This window comes from Dipodomys spectabilis, unplaced genomic scaffold (assembly GCF_019054845.1).
Source record: "Dipodomys spectabilis isolate Male_0828 unplaced genomic scaffold, ASM1905484v1 ptg000783l, whole genome shotgun sequence".
In the NCBI taxonomy this organism is placed as follows: domain Eukaryota; kingdom Metazoa; phylum Chordata; class Mammalia; order Rodentia; family Heteromyidae; genus Dipodomys; species Dipodomys spectabilis.
In genome coordinates, this window is record NW_024871460.1 from 11,078,046 (window position 1) to 11,102,198 (window position 24,153).

Below are 24,153 nucleotides of genomic sequence, written 5' to 3' on the forward strand. Positions count from 1 at the left end.
TTTAGGTTTTCTTTGTCTCCATTACAAATGAAGTTCTACTAAGCAGATTTGACCATGACACAATTTCGTTCAAATAGACATGCAATAGTAAAGAGAAGCTGTCTTAAAGTTGAAGATCATGATTTCATTCTCCATTGAGTGTTTGTGATAACAAACTATATCAGTATTTAATTCACTTTTCTGTTATAGGAATTGTACTGACATATATTATATAATTTTACATTATTTTAGAATATATAATAATTATCAAATAATTATATTTGATGCTAAAATATATATAGTAATACATATGTAATGCTATAATTTTTCAGTTCAGAAAACATGTCTCATAAATTATTCAATGGAAATAAATACGACTTCCAAGTCCACCGTTTTCTTCCTTTATCCCACTAAAGACCCCTAACACCAATTCATCATAGGCATGATAGTCAATATTGCAAATGTTCACATAAAGCTTTGGCTGTCAAACTTCAAGTTGTATATATTAGATCTTTTTACTTTTTAGATATTTTTACTTCCTTAGACAAAAATTATTCTTTTCTGGACCAAGGAAGACCTAACTCAGCAATGCTTTAAGGATTGTGTCCAAGGAAATTTTCTGAATTAACTTTCCTCTCTTCTCATTCTAAGCATTCTCTTTCAAGCCTTTATCCTTTTTGCTCAACTGAAATCAACTGTCTGATGGGGATTCTGTGTTAGCTTTTTATATACTTGCCAGAAACATCTATCTAACATGGTGGCAATTCAGAGATTTTCCATATTAGCTAATTACCAAGTTGTTTTGTGTCTGTTTCAGATATTCTGTAATGAAGTACAAGAGGGTAGACAGATTAAGCAAGAAACACTTATTTGTGATAGATCTGGAGGCTGAAATCCTCAGCCCAGACTACCCGCGAAAGCCCTCTTCCAGGTTTCCAAAAGTGGACTTCTGATTATATCCTCACACACAGAAGTAGAGTGGGATATTTCTCTCTTCCAAGGGGACTCATTCCACTAGAATAGGTGCCATCTTCATAACCAAATCTTCCCCAAAGGCTCCACTGCCACATACTACCACACTGAGAGAGCAACATTAGAACTTAGAGGGATGTGGTATTTGATCTATAGCAGTATAATGCATTTTTTATGTATCCTGGTAGAATTTAGACTGTGCTAGAAATTAACTATTATTTGACTTTACTATTCACAACAAGAGAACCAAACAAAATACTCACTTGGCAATTTCTTGAACACCAGTTCCACATGGTCAGATGAAGAAAACCAGGTAACTGTTGCTCATACAGAGAATTAAATTATATATATATATATATATATATACATTTTATTATATATACACATAATACATATATAATACAAATTATATGCATATATACACATATGTATATATAATAAAATCCTAATCATAGGTTATCCAACACCAGTCTAATTGGTAAAAAACAAAATATTCTATATCATCAGTCAGAATAAATAAATTCATATTTTTCTCAGATGTATAAATAATCTTATAAAGATATTCCAGAACAAAGCTTACCAGTAACTTTGCTTTCAAGATGTTCACAATCATAAGAAACACATGAAATTACCTCCTGAGAATACCAACTCTTTATTTGTACATTGTCTTCTGCTATATTTTCCCATGAGAAGTCTCATTAGTAAGCCATTATTATGGATGTCAGAGGCTGGGAGCAAATCTATCACAAAGCATTTAATTAAGACTCTTATTAACAAGATTCAAAACTGCAGATTAAGGCCCATCTTCAAGAGCATAGACCCAACCTGCAGAACAAATGACAACAATATCAGTGTGGACTTTAGAGTTAGGTGCTTTGTCCATGACTTTCTGTGTGGATCTTTGCACTTATCCCACAAGAGTAATCCAAGTATTTAAGAATACATTAACTGTTTGTCCCACGAGATAAGAGTCTAAGGAAATTCTAACGTTTGTATCAACCCTATTCAGTAAGCTGAATATAAGTACCTTCTAGAATTGAGGTAGGATCACTCATCATTTCAACTAAAGTTAGGGGCTGATTTTCTACTATTTTACCTAATTTAAAATGACCATTATTAATATAGCATAATTGACTCATGAGTTCTCAAAAAAACAAAAATCTACCTTGAACCAGATGTCTCTTCCTAATTCTTCCCTGTTTACTATCTAATGTAGCTTCATACTTTCAAAAAAATTACACTTATTAAGAACTATATGATTGATATCTATTAATTTATTTATTTTACTTTGATGTATAAAATTACAAGTACTCATGTGTTACAGGATAGTTTAGAACACACAGAACACACACACACACACACATATATACATACACACATATATACAAACATACATTTATAAATAATGGAATATTAAATCTAGATAACCAGCTACTTGTATATATTAATTCATATACTTGCCATTTTTGTAGTAAAAATAATCAGCTCTTTTGAAAATTTAAATTACATCATAATTATCATAATGCCATACAATATATCTGAAATATTCAATACAGAACCTATATATACCTATTTTTTCATAAATATACTAACTTGGGTATAAGAAACATGGTTACAAATGAAAACTTTTAACGTATACTATGGATGAATTTTATTAATGCAAAAGCAACAGAAATACAGTGCCATCAGCAAGCTAAGCATAATTATATTATTGGCAGAAAAATTGAATTATTCAAGCATAAGGACATTTTCTCTGAAATCAATCCACCAGTATCACCATCTTCAAGAACCAAAAATAATGTGACTAGCATCCTTAATTTTTTCTTATTCATTTTTATTAGTCACTGTTCCATGTATATGAACCTACTTAATATTGCAAGATTGCCTTAAGTAACATTATTATTCCATGTGGGTATAATATTAAGTTTAAAAAAGATACCTTGTTGCATATGTACACACCGTTATATCTTATAGACTGTGGTAGACAATTTGCTCCAGGGAAGTTAGAATGAACTTGTGACTTTAAATGAGCATCATTATTCCACAATACTGTGAATGAAATTTGGGAAATTATGTAAACACTTAATCACAATTAAAAAAAAAAACCTCGGGGAAGGTAGGGATGGTAGGGGGAAAACAATGGAGGGGGTAACAATGCTCAATAGGAAGTGTACTCATTACCTTGCTCATGTAACTGTAACCCTCATTATAGTATCTTTACAATAAAATTAAAAAAAAAAACAAAAAAAAGATACCTTGTACTTACAGCATACTTATATTTAGATAGCAAATTATTTACCAAGCAAATATAAGGATGGTGACAAGCATTTTATTTTACATGAAATGTCCATTTACAAAATTTGGAAGTAAATCATTAGAAAGGAACTACTCAAAAGAAACTTTATATTCACTAACAAAATAGATAAAGCTGTGTACTGAATGTACTTTCAAATCTTTTTAACATTGTGTTTAAAATTAAGAAGAGTTTGTTTGCCTAACAGCAGTTATTTATAGTATAATGTGAATTTTTAATATATAACAAGCTGCCAGGAGCTGGTGGCTCACCTATGAATCCTACCTACTCAGGATACTGAGATATGAGGATAGCAGTTCAAAGCCTGCCCAGACAGGAGACTCTTATCTCCAATTAAACTCTAGAAAACTCAAAGTGACATTGTTGCTTAAAGTAGTAGAGGGCTAGCCTTGAACAAAAGAGCTCAGGGACAGCTCACAAGTCCTAAGTTCAAGCCCAATGACCAACAAAAAATTAAAAGAAAATTATAGATGTAGTATATATAATGGAACTAAATGTTTTCTGGTTGATAAATTCTGATAGCTCATTTCATTTTAATGTAGGACAATGGAAAGTTGAGAATTCATTCCAGAGATTATGTAAGAAGAATAATGTATATGATTTGATAATGGATTTAATAAGGTGTGGAAAGAAAATTCAGTAAAATTTTGGTAATTGTCCAAGACATTCTGTATAGATTTATTCTATATATTTCTGGAATGGTGACTAATCTTAACGATGAAATATTTAATATTTAATGAGATGAAAACTTAATATTTTCCTCCACTTCATCATTTTTTTTTCCATTGTGGGCCTTGAACTCTGGGCCTGGGCACTGTTTCCCGCTGTTTCTCAGCTCATCAGCTCAAGGCTAGTGCTCTACCACTTGAGCCACAGAACCACTTCCAGTTTGCTAGTGGGGAATTGGAGATGGACTTTCTTGCCCAAGCTAGCTTTGAATGGCAATCCTCAGAACTCAGCCTTCTGAATAGCTAGGATTACATGCATGAGCTACCAGCACCAGCTCACTTCAGCTCTTTTATCATGCCACTGAACCCTTATAAATGGTTGTGATGATGATTAATTTCATTTTTTATTAGTAAAAAATCAGGAGTCCCAGAGATATTGGAGTAAGCACTGCCTTTTGTCACAAAACTACAAGCATCAAGCACAGAATTCCTAGCCTTACACATCAGAGCTGAAATCACTAATCCATATATAATGTAGACTATCAGGGCTACTTGGCTTTGCAAATCTGGCTGAAAGTAATATTCTCTAAATTACTTCCATTGTAGAGGCTGTGTTTCTGTAAGGTTTTGGAAATGTTAGACTGAGGAATGTAAATTCATTTCCACCCAGTATTGACTTAGTTTGAAATCTAATACGTTTGGAAGGTGAGATTTTCTTGATTTAGGTTTAGCAAATCCAGCACCAAGCATTCATAATCTATTAATAGCAGTATTATTTAAAATAATTTATGGTTTACCTGAAAAGAGAGTATTTTTTCTCTTTGTATATTCCTTATTAATTCTACATATATTGTGACGTGAAAAAAAGAAGCAGTTACTGGGGAAATGTAACTAAATGAAAAAAAGCACACAGATTATTTTATTTTCACTTTAGTTTTCAGTTTTTTTTTAAAGAACTTTTTGATGATTGCTTGCTTTTATGTATGGTGTATTTAATTACACACTTATTTCTTAATGCCAGAGTCCCACTTAGCACTGCTGCAGTTGGAGGACCAAGGTTCCCCCTTCCTGAGTGTACAAAATAGAAAGGATCATTAGGTAGAACTTGGGGAATAAAGGATCACATAATTACCATGAAGACAAAGACAAAGGGGAAAGTGAGTAAATTTATTGGGCCTTGCTAGTTTCATAGTTCTAGCTATCCTTTAGAAATACCTAGAAGCTTTGAAAACATGTGATATCATGCCTCACCCATTCAAGATTTAAATTTAAGTGATTTAGTGTTAATGATTGAACTCCCAATAAGAATTTCAAGAATAGGATTGTTGCACCAATATTCTCACATGTATTCCAGGCAACTGTAATAAGAACCAAAGATAAGAATCAATTACAACAATGTTGCCCTAATTTTGAATTTCTTCTTTATTTGGAAAAAATAATGAAATGATGATAAGTACCCTCACAAGCTATGGGAATTTGTAAATAACATATACAGCCTTGTAAATTATATATATGTATACATATACATGTATACATATATATATACATGTATATATATACAGTCTGTACATAGGCACAATCCAATATATAAGCAGGTAGGTGTGTCTCCGTTACTCATAATTTTCTGTATGTTGTCTATAGACCAAGTTTATCTATTAGTCTATAAATAGACTGTCTACTCATTTATTCAGCAAACAATTGCTCTGAGCTTGATGTTTATCAATTATAATCTGAACCATAGACAGGATAGTTAACAAAGCAATAAAATTACATTGCAATGTGTGCAAAAATAATCAACAAAAAATAGGACCTGGGATAAAAAATAATTGCAGGATAAGTACCAGGAAGGAAAACTAAAAGAATGACAGCCTGCTATTTTGGATATGGGAAGAAAGTCTTCTGTGAGATGACATTAATGTAGTTTCCTGTATAGAAAGTAAAAACTATCAGAGCAATGACATCCTAAGCAATGAAAACAGAAACTATAATTGCTCTGACATTAAGTTATTATTACTGTTTACAATGTGAACTTTCTCATAATATATAAAATAAGTTTTCTTTATACACCCACTCACACACTATATTTATACTTTTAAAATGACAACATGATTTCCTGTGTTATCTCATTTATTCTTTTCTTTTCCTTTTTTTCTTTCTTTCCTTTTCTTTTTCTTTTTTTTTTTTTTTTTTTTTTGCCGGTTGGGTCTAAACTCTGGGCCTGGGAGCTGTCCTCAGCTCAAGGTGAGTGCTCTTCCACTTGAGCCACAGTGCCACTTCTGGCTTTTTCTGTTTATGTGATGCTGGGGAATCAAACCCACGTTCTCATATGTGCAAGGCAATCTACCATTGAGCCACCTTCCCAGCACCAAAGTATGTGAAACTTTCTTTTCTTTTTTTTTTTCTTTCTTTTTTTTTTTTTGCCAGTCCCGGTACTTGAACTCAAGGCATAAGCACTGTCCCTGACCTTATTTTGCTCAAAGCTAGCACTCTACCACTTGAGCCACAGCACCACTTCTGCCTTTTTCTGTTTATGTGGTACTGAGGAATCAAACCCAGGGCTTCATGTATTCCAGGCAAGAACTCTAACACAAAGCCATGTTCCCAGCCCCTTATTCTTTTCTTTTTTACTGAAAAGGCGATGAACAGGAGTATTACAGTTACATAAATAAGACAATGAGTACATTCATATTTAAACATTGTTACCCCATCCATCATTATCTTCCTCTTAACCCTTTGTATCCCCCTCCCCCAAAGTTGTAATGTTCATATCCCACATAGTATCAAGTGACTGTCAATGTTACTTTGATTCATCCATTGCCCTGCTGTTTCTTTGATTCCTTTTCTTTTCCATACATCACATAATCTTATATGCAAAACATGCGGTACAAAAAAACTAAGAGAAATGAAGGGAAAAATAAAACAATAGAATAAAAAGAACAAACTACATACAGAGCCCATAGGAACCCCTTGTTTCCATATATTAGAGTTCATGTGGATATGTTTCATTATATGTGGTCCTATACACTAATCAGTGGGGTTAGTGAGATCCCCTGTTAAGAATATCATATACATAGTCTAGTTCTTACCAATGAGGGAGATCATGCAAACAGGCTAATGCATTTGTAAATAACAAAAAGTAATCTCATATAATAGATGGTATTAACTACTGAAAGGCATTCAGAGTTTGTCATTCTGAAAGTAAATATTTGCTTATAAAGAAAACTGTGGAGTTGGAAAAACCAGACTATTTTTAAACTAGTGCAGGAAAGTATAGACAATTTATATGTTTTTTTCTGTTCCATTAAAATGAACATGTGCCAAAAATGAATATTTTGGTAGTGTGCATGCTTTTAGAAGATGGGGGAGTTCTAAGCAAATAGTTACCAAATATGATGTCCACATATCACCTGTGTGCAAAAAGATTGCCAAGTTTTCCTTAAAGGGTCTCTTAAAGTCTCTTTGGTCTGGTCAAGGATGTTCATAGAAGTCTGCCAGTTGCAACAACCCAGAGAACAATTACCTCACTTGGTAACATTACAAAACTTTCTTCTTTTTATTTTTAATTTTTAACATTTTATTGTATTATAAAAGTGATGTACAGAGGGGTTACAGTTACACAAATGAGGTCATCAGTACATTTCTCCTCAAACATTATAACTCTCTCCCGCCTTTTTCTCCCATTTTCTCTCTCTGTTGACCTCTCCCCCAAGTTGTAAAGTTCATTCCCAACATAGTATCTTGTGAGTATCACTTTTACACTGGTTTACCCATTGTCCTTTGTCTCACCATTTTGTTGTTCCTATTCCCTTCCCCAAATCAGATAAATGTATATAAAAGACAAAGGGCACCAAAATAAAAAAAAAAAATGGTGACAACAGGGCAAAGAGAAAAAATGAAAGAAAAAGAAGCAACTTCATATTGTAAATTGAAAACAAAAACAGAAACAGAAAGAAACCTCTTGTTCCCATAGCTTGAGGTTCATTTTGATTTGTGTAATTTTATATGGTCATATATACATAGCAACTGAGCTAGTGTGATCCTCTACTAGGACTATCCTAGACATATACATGAAGTCTATGATTCTTTTTTTTTTTTACATTTTATTATGAAAATAAGTCTATGATTCTTTAGTTCTGGCTTCCTTCACTTGATATATTTTTTCCAACCATTTCCATTTGTTAATGAATTTCTGTCTGATGGAAGCATAGAATTTCATTGTGTATATACACCACATTTTCTTTTTTTATTATTATGAAAATACCGTACAGAAGGGTTACAATTACATGGGCAAGGTAATGAGTATATTTCTTATCAAGCATTGTTGCCTCCTCCTTTGTTTCCCCTTCCCATCCCTTCCCATTCCCCGCGCTCTCCTCCCTCTCCCCCCAAAGTTGTAAAGTTTGTTTTTTCGACATAATGACTTGTACATCTCATTGTTGCAATGGGGCCACTTGTATCCTTATTTAAATGGTTTGTTTTTGCCCTTCCCCTCCACAAATTATACCAACATCAAATACAATGAAAGCAGGGGTTGTACCCTGGGGGAAGGACATACAAAGCAACAAAGAAATCATCATATAAATATGTTAGAAAAATCGCAAGAAAGATCAAAAAAACATTTGGATACTTATCTTGGCATTCTTGGAAAAAAATATATTAATTGAAGTAAGCCAGACCCAAAGAAACATAGGTCCTATGGTTTCTCTTATTTGCAATGACTAGTATATGTCTGAGACAAGCAGAAAAGGTCAGATAAGTTGATGTTAGGTGAAATGAACACCACATTTTCTTGATCCATTCATCTACTGAGGGGCATCTGGGTTGATTCTATAGCTTAGCAATGGCAAATAATGCTGTGAGAAACATCATTGTGCTGGTAGCTTTCTTGTGGCCTTTTTGTCCTCCTTTGGGTAAATTCCCAGAAGTTGGATTGCTGGTCATAGGGGAGCTCTATGTGTAGTCTTTTGAGGAACCTCCATACTGCTTTCCAGAGTGGTTGAACAGTTTTAAACTCCCACCAATAGTGGAGTAGTGTTCCCATTTGACTACCTCCATGCCAGCATCTGTTGTTGTTAGATTTTTTTGATTATGGCTATTTTAACTGGTGTAAGATGAAATCTCATTTTATTTGTATTTCTTTTATAGCCAGAGATGTTAAGCAATTCTTCATGTGTCTCTTGGTCATTTTTATATTGTAATATATGCTATCACTATATAATTATTTCTGTCTTACAGGAATGGGCAATGGCATTCATCAATATTTGGTTTAAGGTCTCATATGTACATTAAGTGTCCATAATAAATAATAAATCTGTAATTAAAAGTCATTTCTAAATTAAACTTTCCCTAGTTTTATTGAAATAAATGTCCTTTCAAGTAATAAAACAGACATATACTTTTATGAAGGCAATCACATTTTTATCACCAAATATTCAAAAATATCTCTATCCTACAATTATATTCACCAAACTTTAGCAGCATAGAGTACTGTATTAAGAAGAATGGTAGAAATGAGGAGAAATACTACTATCACAAGTATAAAATTAATGGGGAAATGTATAATGAGAAATAACTTTTAGTTTTAAAAGGAGACAGAAGTTAATGCATACAATACAATTAATATTTTAAAATATTTTAAAAGCATCCACAGTACTAGGTCAATAAAGAATTTAAGATTGTTGTGATGCTGATTATTTTGTCTTCTCACATTTCCTGTACCCAATATAACACACACGTGCACACACACACACACACACACACATGCACACACACATACATACTCACACATGCACACACATGCACACATACTCTAGAATATTGACTCACTTAAAATGGGGAATTAAACTAATCTTTTGATTAAGCAGATAGACTTTGGGATTAGAAGTATGTAGGTTTATTTTCTTATTCCAAAATTAGTTTCTATGACTATATACAAGTTACATATATTCTTCTGTTTCATAATGTTCAAAACAGAAATAATAAGGTTTATTCAGTTTATTGTACGTGCATCAGGACTTGCCTTGCCTGTATAAATTAGTTTTCCTTGGTTCCCATTTCACAGTCAAGCCAACGGACTGATATGGGCCTGAATTGGATACAATACTTCCAACTAAAATTCTTCTCCCTTCAAACTTTATAGCCTTTTACTATGACATATTGCTAGAAATGTCACCAAGAAATATACTCAATACAGCCATAACTTCTCTTAGATCATAAACATAAAGGGTTAGGTACAATATTTGAGTGAGCAAGGTTTCTCATCAATAGCCATAGCAAATTAATCAAATGATAAACAGCTGTATGAGAAGAAGTTTCTTCAAAAGGAGACCAGGACTGGGTGAGGTGAATATACGGAGTAATCACTTTGGTAACTCCATAATAGTGAGTTCTTGTTCAATAGGTCTTAGCCAGGGACAGGATTCTTCTTCCTTAACACTTTTCCAAGTGATGTCGCTACTTCGGCAGATCATGCCAAATGAGATGTTAAAGTTTTAGGGAGTCTGGGTTATAGTGCCCATATCAAGCCTCCAAGTTTTAAAATTGATGTAATCACTGGGCGCTGGTGGCTCACACCTGTAATCCTATATATTCAAAAGGCTGAGATCTCAGGATCGCAGTTAAAAGCCAGCCCAGGCAGGAAAGTCCATGAGATTCTTATCTCCAATTAACCACCAGAAAATTGAAAGTGGCACTGTGGCTCAAGTAATAGAGTGATCACCTTGAGTTGAAGAGCTGAGGGACAGTGCCTAGATCTAGAGTTCAAGCCCCACAACTGACAAAATAAAATAAAATAAAAATTAAGTAATCATTTCTAGCCTTCTTTCTCCTCTGTTGAAATGTGATTATTATGCCACAAGATGTGGCAAAAAAGACAGTATAACATACATATATACATATATGTTTGTGTATGTGCATATATAAATATACACATGAAGTTAAATATATAATTTATTTACAATGTGAAAAAGAGTTTAATGCACCCTTAACAATATTGTAATGTCTATTCTTAAATATCCACATAAATATTGAATTCTAGGAATTTTGAGGGATAAAAAAGTCTCTCAGTGTTCTTTGACCCTTCATTTCCACCACTAATTTCTCAACTACATACATCTGTTAAATAAGACAGGTCACAGGGAATAAATGATCCAGGTATTATCTTCAGCAAACATTTGTAATTGAATACCCAGGGAGATCATGCAATTTAAAATGATTTTCATACTTTAGTATATTCTTTTTTATATATTCTTTTTTTTAATGGAATATAAAAACATTTGAAAGGGAGGATGGATTTGTAAAAGCCAGTGTGTAAAAATTCCAGCACATTTAGGAAATTTAGTCTTGCATACAGCCTTTTGCAATAGGAAGAGCTTATAGTGTAGTTTATGGTAACAATATCTTTGCCCTGCTATGTGAAATCATTGAATGAAAAGGACTTTTACTTGGCTCGGTTCCTGGGACTATGATGAAACTGTATCTGTTAAAGGTTAAGAAAAGAAAAACCCTAGTGTTATTTCATGTTTCTAAGATGACTGTCCTTAAATCAAGATCTTTCTTCCTCTCTTTGCCACATACTCAGAGCAACGACATTATCATCACCTCTAAGAAAAGTGCTGGCAATCACTGTGTGAATTGTCATCTATCTTCGATAATGGCAATTTAACCACATGGCAAAATGCTATTGTCACTTGATGCATTTTGATGGGAAGTATGTCACTGAAATTTCATTCCTCCCATGAATTTTAATGGGAAAATAAACCATTAGTGCCAAAACTGACTACAGTATACTTCTATGACACTGTAAAAATTGTGCATTTAAAAAATGACAAGTGCTTTCTTACATTTTTTTTAAACTGTGCTCATTTCATATCTATTATACACTTAAAAATACATTGTGAAGGCAAGTTTCTTCTGTTCCCACAGCAGTGATCTGGCTGCTTGTCAGGGCCTATCAGGAGATTGGAGTCTTATATAGAGAACACTCAAGACCAATTATGAGGATTTCTATCCTGAGGATCTGTCTTTAAACAAATCCTCTCACAATACAGTCTGGAGTTGGAGAGGGAGTGTAGAGTCGGTATGTGGTTCCCTTGATGTATTTTAGTTTAAAATTACTTTCTGAAAAAAATAAAGTTGATAGAGTCTTTACATTTATAATGAATATTTTAGATATATATCTTTCCTTTTGCCTTTGAAGAATCCCAAGTTTTCTGATCACAGGAAGCAAAAGCCATCAGACAAGTGCAGTCGACCCACTGATAGGTCGATTTGAATGTTTCCCAGGAAAGCAGGAAGTCACAGATAGAGGTTTAGAGGGTTCAAATTAAATGTCTGAAGAGGAAGAGGCTCTAATTTCCATAGGTGCTACCTAGATATGCTTAGGCAGATTGAGATCTAGAAATAACCTGATGCTAGGATGACACTTGGTGAGTCACCTCATTTGAAGAAGCTCAAAACTTCCTCTTTTTTAAAGTCCCTTGGTGGCGTTTCTCAAGCATCTCAGCCAGGTCTCTCGGTCTTTAATGATTTGGAAGAGGTCCAACTCATCTTTTCTCCAGACTTGGCTGCTGGAAGGAGCTGGAGGCTCAGCGACATCTGATTCCAGGGGAAATGAATGGCACAGCTGAGTGTCATCAGGGTAATGATGGTATCTCGTGGCTTTCGAAATCTATCATTTGGGACAGAAATAGAGCAGGGGATTTTCCTGGCATTTCAATTATAAGAATTAGAAGGAAACTGTGAAAAATATAGAGGCAGTGAAGGGAAAGTTTTGGAGACAAACCCAGAATGCACTTATTTTTTCCCCTTCCATTAATAAAAGCAATATTTCAAACTAGAAATTAGTTTGCTGTCTTAAAACAAACTGGTTCCTCAGTGATTTCACATACTAAAACGATAAAGTGGAATAGTTGCAAAGTGTTTGTCTTAATATTCAATTTCTAATGGGGAAAGCAATGTATCCAAAATATTCCTTGTGTACTTTCTAAATCCCTGGACCTTATTTTCTTTCTATTCAATGATTTGGTCTACCTCTGCACCTTGCTTCTTGAATCATAGCCCCTTCATACCTGGGGCAAGGAGCCAGTGATCTTGATTTGCTTTTACATAGGTACTAACAAACAAAACAAAACAAACAAACAAAATGACAAAAATGCCTTTTACATTGCTTCTGTTCTCTAACAGGAATTTTGTAGGTTTTTATCAGAAGTTTCTGTCTTCAACTATACTATACTACTCAGGGAGGTAGTAAATTGGATAGTTCTTAGATTGTCTTCCCTGAAATCTGATCACGCTTTATGTCACTAGACCCTCCTTTCATTCTCAGAGACTAGTAAATTCTTTTACACATAAGCCTTTATCTCAGAGTTCCTCCATAATTTTGCCTAAGACAAGTAATTTAGTGGGTTTCCCTGGGTTTCTGTTTGGCTTTCAGTCTGCATTAGATAATTCTCACCAATCAGTACTTAACCTTTTGCTTACCCTTTGGTTCAAGATCATGTAATTACTTAACTCATGCTTGGGGAATATTCAGAAATTTACATCCCCAGAGAATGATACAACAGAAAACAATGAAGGATAGTAACCATATTGGTTGAATTCCCTTTGTCCTCAATCCCAAAACATGTTTAGATTATTTCCCTAATGCCACGAAAATAGTGTTAATCTCTATCATTTTAGGCTAATCTCCAGGGAATGATGTTCCTAGGCGATAGACATCAGAAATAATTACATCCCAATCTCCAATTGCTGCTGTAGTTTTTGTTATTTGTATTTGTAGTTAACTGTATGTGCAGAAAGGGCAAGAGCAATTGCTTAAACAATGTGCTGTGGTTTACTACAGGGAGCTGGAAATGCTACAGTTTCCTATGGAGCCAGGAATTATGTAAACATTTGTTAGTGACTAATAGGATTTATCATCAGGTAGTATGCTAAATGTTTGATTTATGGACTAAATAATTGTGATTTTATTAGTGTCTTCTTTTGATTAATGATTCTAAGTACTGTGGGAAATTCATGACAATCCTGGGTTTATGGATTGTGCAAGCTATTTTTTAACATAAAATGTTTTCTTATCAAACAGTTTATTAGGCAAACAATTATCCATCCACACACTGCAGGATCTTTAAAATGTTAAATATTCTACCCATCTCATAAAATAATTATGCAGATTAAGTGGACAGACTTAACCATTATTCATAAGGCTTGAGTTTTTAGAAACCAGAGTATTAAATTATGTGTCTCAGCTATTGATTTTCATGCATTTTATCAGACATTCTATGTATTCAAATATGAGAAAAACTTCCTATTGTAAATTTCTGTATATAATAATATAATAGTAGTTATATTAACAACACATTTATGTATAAAAATAAAATACTAATAATGTACTATTAAGTTGTTTTTACAGGTGTTTACTGCCATCTGTAGGGACACATTCATTCATTTATAATATGGAAAGAGGCAAGTCACCACACCCCTCAGATTAGGAATTGGGTGAAAGTACAAGATTCACATTTTAGCAGTAGCACATATTAACTTAATAATAGATTTTCTTCCTTTGTAAGAATCTACTCTATTTCCTTTGGGGAAGAGCAATAAAAAGAAAAGAAATAAGAAGCATTCCAATATGGTCACAGTCATGTGTGAAACAGGGGTTCAATTTAAGGGAAAATATATGATTATGTAAACTGGGTAGGGCATTAAACACACACTCACCTATATGTATTTATACGTACACATGAACATACACACACATATATATATATGCATGTATGCATATTCTATTACATTACCAGAATCAGAAATAATAGACTACAAAAAATACTGTTATATTCTTCAATTTCCAGAACAACAAATAAGAAAATATAAAAATATATATGATGACAAATTCAGCTTGTTTAAAGAATATATATGATGATAAATTCAGCTTGTTTAAGAATTACATTAAGGAATGTAATAAGTACCATAAGGATATGTTTTCTATTCTTCTTTTTTTTTTGGTCATTCGTGGGGCCTGAACTCTGGGCCTGGGCATTGTCCCTCAGTTCTTTAGCTCTAGGTTAGCACTTTACCACTTGAGCCATAACACCACTCGGGACATTTTCTGCCCTTGTGGTGTTGAGGAATCAAACTCAGTGCCTCATGCATACAAGGCAAGCACTCTACCTCTGAAACACCTTCCTATTTTTCTTAATGTATGTTCTTAAGATCATAGGAAAAAGCTATTCAAAAGCACCTAATTCTGGTAGCATATGGACATTATAGCTGCCTGATTAGGATCAATAATACCAATTTTTCTAAAATATTTGGAACACGTATTTCAGTACCCTCGGATGTTAATGTCAGAATAATCTCTTAGTTTTGAAAGCACTTGTCACTAGTAGCTTTTTGTTTGTTTGTTTGTTTTTCGTTTATATAGTAGCCTAGAAATAGGTCTGGTAAGAGAGGGATAGGTAAGAATGTTGGAAGATATGATACTGATGAAGATATACTATATTTGTAAAGTCTTCTTTTAATGGCAACTCCTTTGTCAAACAAAAATAAAGAAAAAGTAAGCTAGAATTAATAGATTTTTATCTTCCTTGGATATTGAATAGTAAGCTTTTCTTTAACATGTACTAAGTTGGACTGGCATTCTCAAAGACCTTTTCTAATCATGATTTGTGGTACATATTTCTAACTTAGTACATCTGTGCATTAGTCCATTTCCAGGAATGGACTAATGAGATTTAAATTTATAAAAAAATATTTAAGGTCAAAATATTTTATACATTTGTAGAAAAACAAAATACCTGTTGAAGTTTGTTTTTTAAGAAGGGGATTGGAACTGAAAGAGATGAATAGTTGTGCATGTGGACATTATATCACAATAAAACTCCTCTGTAAAACTAGCACCAGCTAATAAAAATGTAGAATAATTTAATCTATTAACAATAAGAAAAACTACCTAGAAGAAAGCAACTCAAATGTCAAACAAAAAAAAAACCACAATAATTATTTGTGACTATGTAGCAATCTTTTGTGCAGTGTTTATTTTATCAGCTTAGAGTTTGGCTTTAAATAGAGAAAACTTGAATTTCATTCTCTAACATACATAAAGCACAGCGCAACTTCAGCAAGCATTCCAAATGTTGGATAGATTTTGGGGGGGCATATCATAAGATTCCATTAAACATTTTTATGACATCCTATTTTGTGACTTTATAAGTACTCCAAATGCCTCTCTGCACATAGTAAATATTTAAAAGATATACTACTTACAACTGTCTCCAGGTATTCTGTATCCAGTATCTTTCATGAAGCTTCTTTCCTGCAGCTATACATGCACAGTATCCTCATTCACTCCATAGTATATCAAATATGCTTATTTGGTATTTCAGACTGGACTGAACCTACTTATTCAAAAGATAGTAATTACCTGCAGGGAAAAGCAGATTTACACATAAATTCTCTCAACAAATCTCACAAATTTTCTTTGTAGCATACCCTGATTATATGATTATATGGTCAACCTGTAATTTTCTCTTCCATGTTTGTCTGTCCCCACCACATCAAGAGTGTGAAGTCAGGACCCACCCTTCTACTGGGTGACCACAGTTTCCTAAACAGTCCTAATTCTTTAATATTTACCACTGATTGAATGAATGACTAACAAAGTAATAGGTGAATAAAAGCTTTGTTTCCCTGTATGCAAAAACAAGTGAGTATTTTGCAGAAGTATGTATAATTTTTGTTTGATACATAGATATAGATAAGATGAAGTAAGTGTATTTTTACATATTATTAATTATATGGAAAACGCAGTGGCAATGTTTTGCTCTATTTCTAGGCCTACTACTTAGCTCTTATAAATCTATTTTTCACAGACAACTGGACTATTCTAAGCATAGGTACGGTCATGGTTTACTCAAATTTCCTTCTGATAGATTAAAATATTTCCATCATTTTGGCAGTGAAACAAAAGTCTGACTGTGCCTTAGAATACCATGTGAGACCCTCCCTGGAATCACCATTTAATCTCCTCACCAGTCTTATCTAAAGAATCACTCCTGGGCTGGGAAATTGGCTCAGTGGTAGAATGTTTGCCTCTCAAGCTTAAGGCCCTGAGTTCCATACCTTAGCATCACATAAACAGAAAACAACCCGAAGTGGCTGTGTGGCTCTGGTAGGGCAGGGCGCTAGCCTTGAGCTGAAGAGCTGAAGGCCCTGAGTTCAGACCCCATGGCCAAAAACAAAAAAAAAAAAACCAGAAAGAATCACTCCAAACACCCCTAACCTTAGATGTTTTGAGAATTATAAAATCTTAGGACCTACAATTTGCTACTGAGTTTAGCCTTCACCCTTGTCTGAATTTTGACTTTATATTCAAGACCTTTTAAGATTGAGCTTCTTTATTAATCCCATGATGCTGTCTCTAAATCCTCATGTAGCAGAGATTGATTTAGTTCCCATAATGCCTGCATGTCTTAAGCTTAACACTTAGAACTCATTGTTACCATGATGTGCTTGTGTCCATTCAAGACATCAAAATGCAGGGTCCTTAAACGACGGATTCAGGTGGACCTGTTGCAACAATGAGAAGTACAAAATGTCATGTCAAAACCAGCTTTACAATGTCGATGTGGGGGGGGAGGGGGGGTATGATTGGGTGGGGGGGAGGGGGGAGGCTGGGAAGGGAGGTGAAGGGTAAACAAAGGAGGAGGCTGCAATGCTTGGTAAGAAATGTACGCATTACCCTGCCCATGTAATTGTAACCCCTCTGTACAGTATGTTCTCAAATAAAATAAAATAAAATTTAAAAAAAAAATGCAGGGTCCTCATAAACTAATATGTTGAATGATAATGTCATTGTACAATTGTAAAGATAACAAAATTATTATTTAAAAAGTAAAGTTTTCACACAATAAAAAAAAGTAAAGTTTTCAAACATAAATGTCAGGCAAGGGAAACAGAGACTACAATAATGAATCTGTGTTATACTGTGGGGGAGAGACACACAAAGCAATAAAGGAATATCTTATAAATGTTAGACACAATAGCAAGCAAGAAAAAAAAAACATTTGAGTCCTTAACTTGGGGTTCATTTCACCTAACATCAACTTATCTGACTGTTTCTGCTTGTCTCAGACATATATTAGTTATTGCAAATAAGGTAAACCATGGGATCTATGTTTCTTTGGGCCTGGCTTACTTCACTTAATATAATTTTTTCCAAGTCTTTCCATTTCTGAACAAGTGGGGTGATGTCATTCTTTCTGATGGAGGCATAGAATTCCATAAGGGAAAACAAAGGAGGGGGTAACAATGCTAGATAAGAAAGGCACTCATTACCTTGCCTGTGTAATTGTAACCCCTCTGTACGGTATTTTCACAGTAAACAAAAAAAAAAATCTGTGTTAGCTGTACTAACAATGTGGAGATAGAAAAGGAAATTAAGAGATTGACAGAGCTAACAGAACAACAAAGACATAAATGTTTGATAATGTTATTTTATGTGAATTTGTTCTTTTATACTATTTCTGGCAGTATATCAAGCAAAATTTAAAGAACAAATTAAGTACACTTAAAATCTTTGCAAAATACTGGCATATTGGGTACTGTGTAATTCCCCCTGTAAAATTTATTGTACAATAAATACTAATAGTGCAAAGTACAAATAATAGTACCATTGTAGAGATAGAAGCACCAAGGTCTTCTTTTGGGTCCTATAAAGATTTTACAGCTGAGATATAAAAATAAAATTTCATCTTACGTGGCAGCAATCAACCACAGGATATTGATTGCTAAGAACAATGTGTAATTTTTCTATATGATATGTTATATGTTGTACTGATTGCTCTGTGTGAACTGCTGCTCAGACAGCAAGTCTATTCAAATTGTCTTTTCATTCCTCACCCAATTAGAAAGGAAATATATCTAGTACTATTTTCATAGGGAAAGTCTGACAAAATAATAAAAAAACTTATGAAACAAATATTAAAGATTGGTATGATAGAAGAGCATGCTCCAGATGGCTCTGTATAGAATTTCCTCCATTTTTTTTCATTTTCAAATAGACACAAATAGCAATCACAAATATATAACACCACACACACACACACACACACATATAAAGCAAATACATAAAACCACTTGTTAAATGATTACTCTAAGATTTAGATGGAAAAACACCAAACAATTCACAGGTGATTGTTTTATAGATTGGATATTTTCTGAATATATTTTTTAAAAGGTTAAAGGGAAATTATTATACAGGGAACTTAAAGGGAAAACTCAAGGGAAATTATTTTCCCAGTTTGGTACAGAGTTGCAATGATTTTTTTTCCAGAATGAAGTCAACATTTATTTTGCAGTGCTTTACACTCTCTGCCAAAGATCTTGGTATTGGTTCTTTTTAGAAACTGCCTACCTAATGGGAAACTTTTTAGAAACTTCTTAACTATAATGGGAGTAAACAGAAATGATAAATAAGAATTTTCCCAAAAAGAGGACAATGTGTATGCATTTTAACAACAACAAAAATGCCAGAATTACAAAGAATTAAATGCCACTAAAAATGCAATATGACTTATCAGGAAGTTATATGGACTAACTTCAAACCAATTTCATATTGTGATTGGTACATAGCTCTTACTGCTATAGAGGTCTTACTTGATGTAACTGTATTATCTATCAGAGACTATTAAGCTACATGCATCTCAGCATTTTTATAGATGTTCTGTTTCAGTAGTTATGTACTTGTTTTCAGTCCAGGAAATTGAGTAAATGAGGAGAGTCTCAGGAAGAGAATATAGCTACAGAAGTATGGGTTTAAAGATAAGATTTCAGTGTTTATATTCTGTATTGCAGAGGAATGGCTGATTATCAACATTCGATGTAAAACTTCTAGTATGTCCCCAGAGAGAGTATATTTTAACCTAGGAATGGAAAGAGATGCCAAATATTGTGATGGATATTCCAGAGTTGTCAACACAGAATGAGCATTCAAGTCATAAATGTGAATGAATCTATTCAGAAAGCATACAATACAAAAATAAGAAAGTCTATGAAATTAACTCTGAATTATGTTCTTGAAAGTAAAATGAAAAAAAGTACAACATAAATGATATGGTAGAGCAGAACTATTTAAAACCAACAGGCAAATAAGGGAATTCTGTATTATAATAAGAAGCAGAGAATTTTGAAACCTTTTAGTACTTTGCATTATTGAAGAAATATCAACAAGTAGACAAATGGAAAGATTATTGGACTCAGGAATTAGAAGGTAATTAACAACATTGAGAGAGCAACTTCAACACAGAAAGAAGAGCAAGGATTGGATTGAAATATCTTCAAGGTTGAATTAGGGAAAAGGAAGGTTACTACCAAAAGATTAATAAGAAATTAGGTGGCAAACATGGAAAGAATGAAGTGGTAAATAATATTCAAGGGAGAGAAAAATGAAATGTATTATTAATTATTCATTACCAAATAGTATGGTTTAAAATATATGAATAATGTGTGTATAAATTTTTAAAAGTGTTACTGGACACCAGTGGCTCATTTCCATATTTCAAGTTACTGAGATCTTGGTATCAAGATTTGAAACCAACCAGGACAGACAAATCTACAAGACACTTATCTCAAAGTACTAAGCAAAAAGTCAGATCTGAAAACATGATTCAAGTGGCAGAGCACTATCCAAAAATTTGAATGAGAACTTGGTTGTATAAGTGCAGTTCTCATTACTGGCACAAGAGAAAAATAAGAATAACTTAAATCACAACAAAATATAATGTTCCAGTGGATGATAGATTAGAACTGTTTTTTTTACTGATATATAAGCTATAAGGAGATGCTAGAGAAATACAGTTTTAATATTCTATAAATGAATTATCATGGTCAAAATAAAAGAAAGTTTGAAGTGAGAAAACACAAACTAAAGGTCTTTGCTTTGGTATTTACTGGAAATGTAAACTTTGCCAAGTCAAGCAAACATTTGTTCAAACTGGTGATGATAACTATGTGAAACCTTAGTGCATGTATGTTTAATTGTATGTGGTCTATTTACTTAATAAATGACAAAGGACATGTGTAGGGTTTTAATGAAATGAAGCAAATAAATGCAAATTAGAAATAATGAACCCCAAGGAGGAAATTGATAAGCAGACACAGCAAGGTGACTCACTTTTTTTTAGGAAGAAGGTAAGTTTGAAACCTGAGAATATAGTAGAGCTCTTAACTTTTATGAGAAATTATTGAAATTATTTAACTGCAGCACATTTCATTTCTAACTGGTCTAATCACAGGAGCAGAATGATTTGTTTTAATATTGATATCTTTCAACTGTGCTATTAAGGGTCCTTGGATACTTAATAAATAGAAATGAAAATGCTTTTCAGATTGCTTAATCATTCCAAGGCTTTTCTTCTTTCTCTTTGTAAATTTTTATTAACATCAAATTGGGTAAATATACCTCTGTCTAATTAAAGCCACCAGTTTACATTCAGAGGACAATTTATCATGCCTCTCACTTTTACTTGTTACTAGTTTTCCATTAATATTTAAAACATCCAGCTTGTAAATCTTCGTATATTAAAAAAAATCTGCACTTTAATCCTGGTAAGTGATTAGAACCCCAGAGAATATCCTCAACGTGGTTCATATTTCTTTGTATTAGGGGTTTTCCATTAGTATTGGGAATACCAATCTTGTTAAATCTCAGGATCTAACAAACATTCTTAATTTTGGTAAATTATATATGAATATTATAATATATTTTCCATATGATTATGATAGCATAATTTTTAATGTGTAGTCCATTGAAAGTTCTTTGATCACTAGGACTTTTCCCTTTGGTACATGGCCATCTTTTTTCAATTGCAATATCTCTTTTAGTGAAAACGTGTGGCTGTAATCTTCAAGGACCAAGTGGTACCTTCACGTCACCCAACTTTCCATTCCAGTATGACAGTAATGCACAGTGTGTCTGGGTCATCACAGCAGTGAATACAAATAAGGTAAGGAAAGTCATATTTGATTTTAAAAAAGCAAAACAGAGAGAAGATGTGGAAAGTACTGTGGGGAGAATTGATAACTCAACTGTGGTTTCGGCCATATTCCCTACTTATTCATTTTGTGGAGTCAGTTTATATGTGATATTTAGTTAAAAAATAAACTATATTCCTATTCCCAAGTACTAACATATAAATAGAAGCTCAACAGAATTATAAATGAGTTTTCTAAGGCACATTTCTAAGGGTTGTAAATACATTTTTTTAATTCAGACAGGAACCATGAACCATCTTCAGTTCATCATGTTCTATGCACAGGGAACTTTCATTTCAGTATTCCATGGTTTCTAAAAATCACACAGTTATTTATTACACATAGCAGATTTAATTGTTCTGTGCAAAGGAGAGTTCATATTACAGACATTTCAAAGATTGGATCATTTTGCTATTTGATTCTAAGATGAGCAATCCATCTAAAAATGTATGTGTGATTGCACTTCATACAAAATTATAACACTGCATGACTACACAAACAACTGAAAAATTACTTTTTCTTCTCTTGCTCTCACTCGTCTGCTTCTCTTTGTGGGCTGTGCTTTTATGTCACAAGAAAGAAACTAAATGTAAAGAATCAAAATGTCTTTCATATCCTCAGATTCTGTGATTATTTCTCTGGTTTAGATTAAAGAAATTTTAGTTGTGATCCGACTATGGTTCCAAACACTGATTTATAATTTAATTAACTTATGTTGTTTAACCTCTGAAGTTTATTTTATTTTTGAAATATTAGTGAAAACTCACAGCATGTATCTGACAATTGTGTGATGAGAAGTGATGCAATGCATATTAAGGGCTTTTAAGTATTTGAAAGACAGTAACTAAATGTTAGTAGAAAGGGTAATTATAACTCCCCAGAAATACTTGTGATCATATTAAAGTTCTGAAATCTAATTGTAGAAACAAGAAATGCTTTAAAAATAAACTCAGTAGACAATTATATACCTCCTAGGAAAATCTGTATTGATGAATGAGAAAAAAACTAAATTAGAAATTAATGCTCAAAAAAAAATCTATAAATAGAACAATTCAGCCACAACACGTGTCAACTCAATGCAGAAAATATTTATTGACTATGTGATTTATGCCAAGTATTGGTTGTTGAAAATTATAAAAATCAAGAAATACATAAGAAGTAAATTAAAATTTGTTGAGCACTTACCAAAACATGTGACACCATTCTCAGCACTATTTTAAAGCACTCTTTATGAATTATTTCCAATATGACAAGCTCTGACTACTTTTAACGAAATTACTAAATAACTTTCTTTCATCACATATTAGCAAAAAATTCTTATGTATGAAGCTTTGTCTCACATATTATTAAAATAATCTTGAAATAAATCCATTATTAAGTATGGAATAAACACATTTTATTATCTATAATGCCATCAACCTATAATTTTATTGCTCTATAAAATATGTTTTCTTAAGTTTCATTTGATGATATTAATGAGTTAGCTTCAGAAATTGTTGCATTTTTACTTATTTTACCTATTTTGTACACTTTTATCTCTTGACATCTCTACTTGAAAATAGCCTATAAATTGATTTTCAACAAATTAAACAAAAGTTAATATTAGGAGAAATGAGATTTTCTATTATACTTTATATAGTGACCAAGTTCATATACTCATACACACATATGCACAAACACACACTCACACACATACAAACATGAGTCCATGCATAGGAAATATTTTTACCCACAACACAAATGGACTTCTGTATTGACTATTTCAATCTAATTATTTTAAATATCAAGCATATGCTACTAAATCATTTTCATGATGCAGTAAAGGTTGTAGCATATCTTTTAGAAAATTGTTGGAAATATTTACTCCCATAGGTTACTACCTCAGAATCTTTTAGAGAAGACAATTGCTAACATAAATCATAAACACACAACTTTAGTAGCTGATATACACCTAGCACAGTGCTTAAGCATTCAATGTGTATTTCTTTTAAACATTACTGCTCATGTTTTTTTTCTTACATTTGAACTTTGGAAAAGTGACAATGACACTATATATCTTCAAAGAAAATCACTGTTTATTGAAGAAAATTAACCCTGAAATTTGAAATTAAATGAAACTAAGACAACTGGTTTCAAATCAGGAATTTGACTATGTGTATGATTTGAGTATAAACATTAAGTATTAGGGACCAC

General features: G+C 32.9%; 1 protein-coding gene across 4 annotated transcripts in view; it reads left to right on the forward strand.

Annotated features, from left to right (window-relative positions):
- Positions 1–24,153, forward strand: part of Csmd3 (CUB and Sushi multiple domains 3) — a 926,836-nt gene that overhangs the window by 415,147 nt on the left and 487,536 nt on the right. For all 4 annotated transcript variants that reach the window (XM_042673149.1, XM_042673151.1, XM_042673150.1 and 1 more), the window contains one exon: positions 21,811–21,932. In XM_042673149.1, the coding sequence (XP_042529083.1) occupies positions 21,811–21,932 (122 nt within the window). The remainder of the gene's footprint in view (positions 1–21,810; positions 21,933–24,153) is intronic.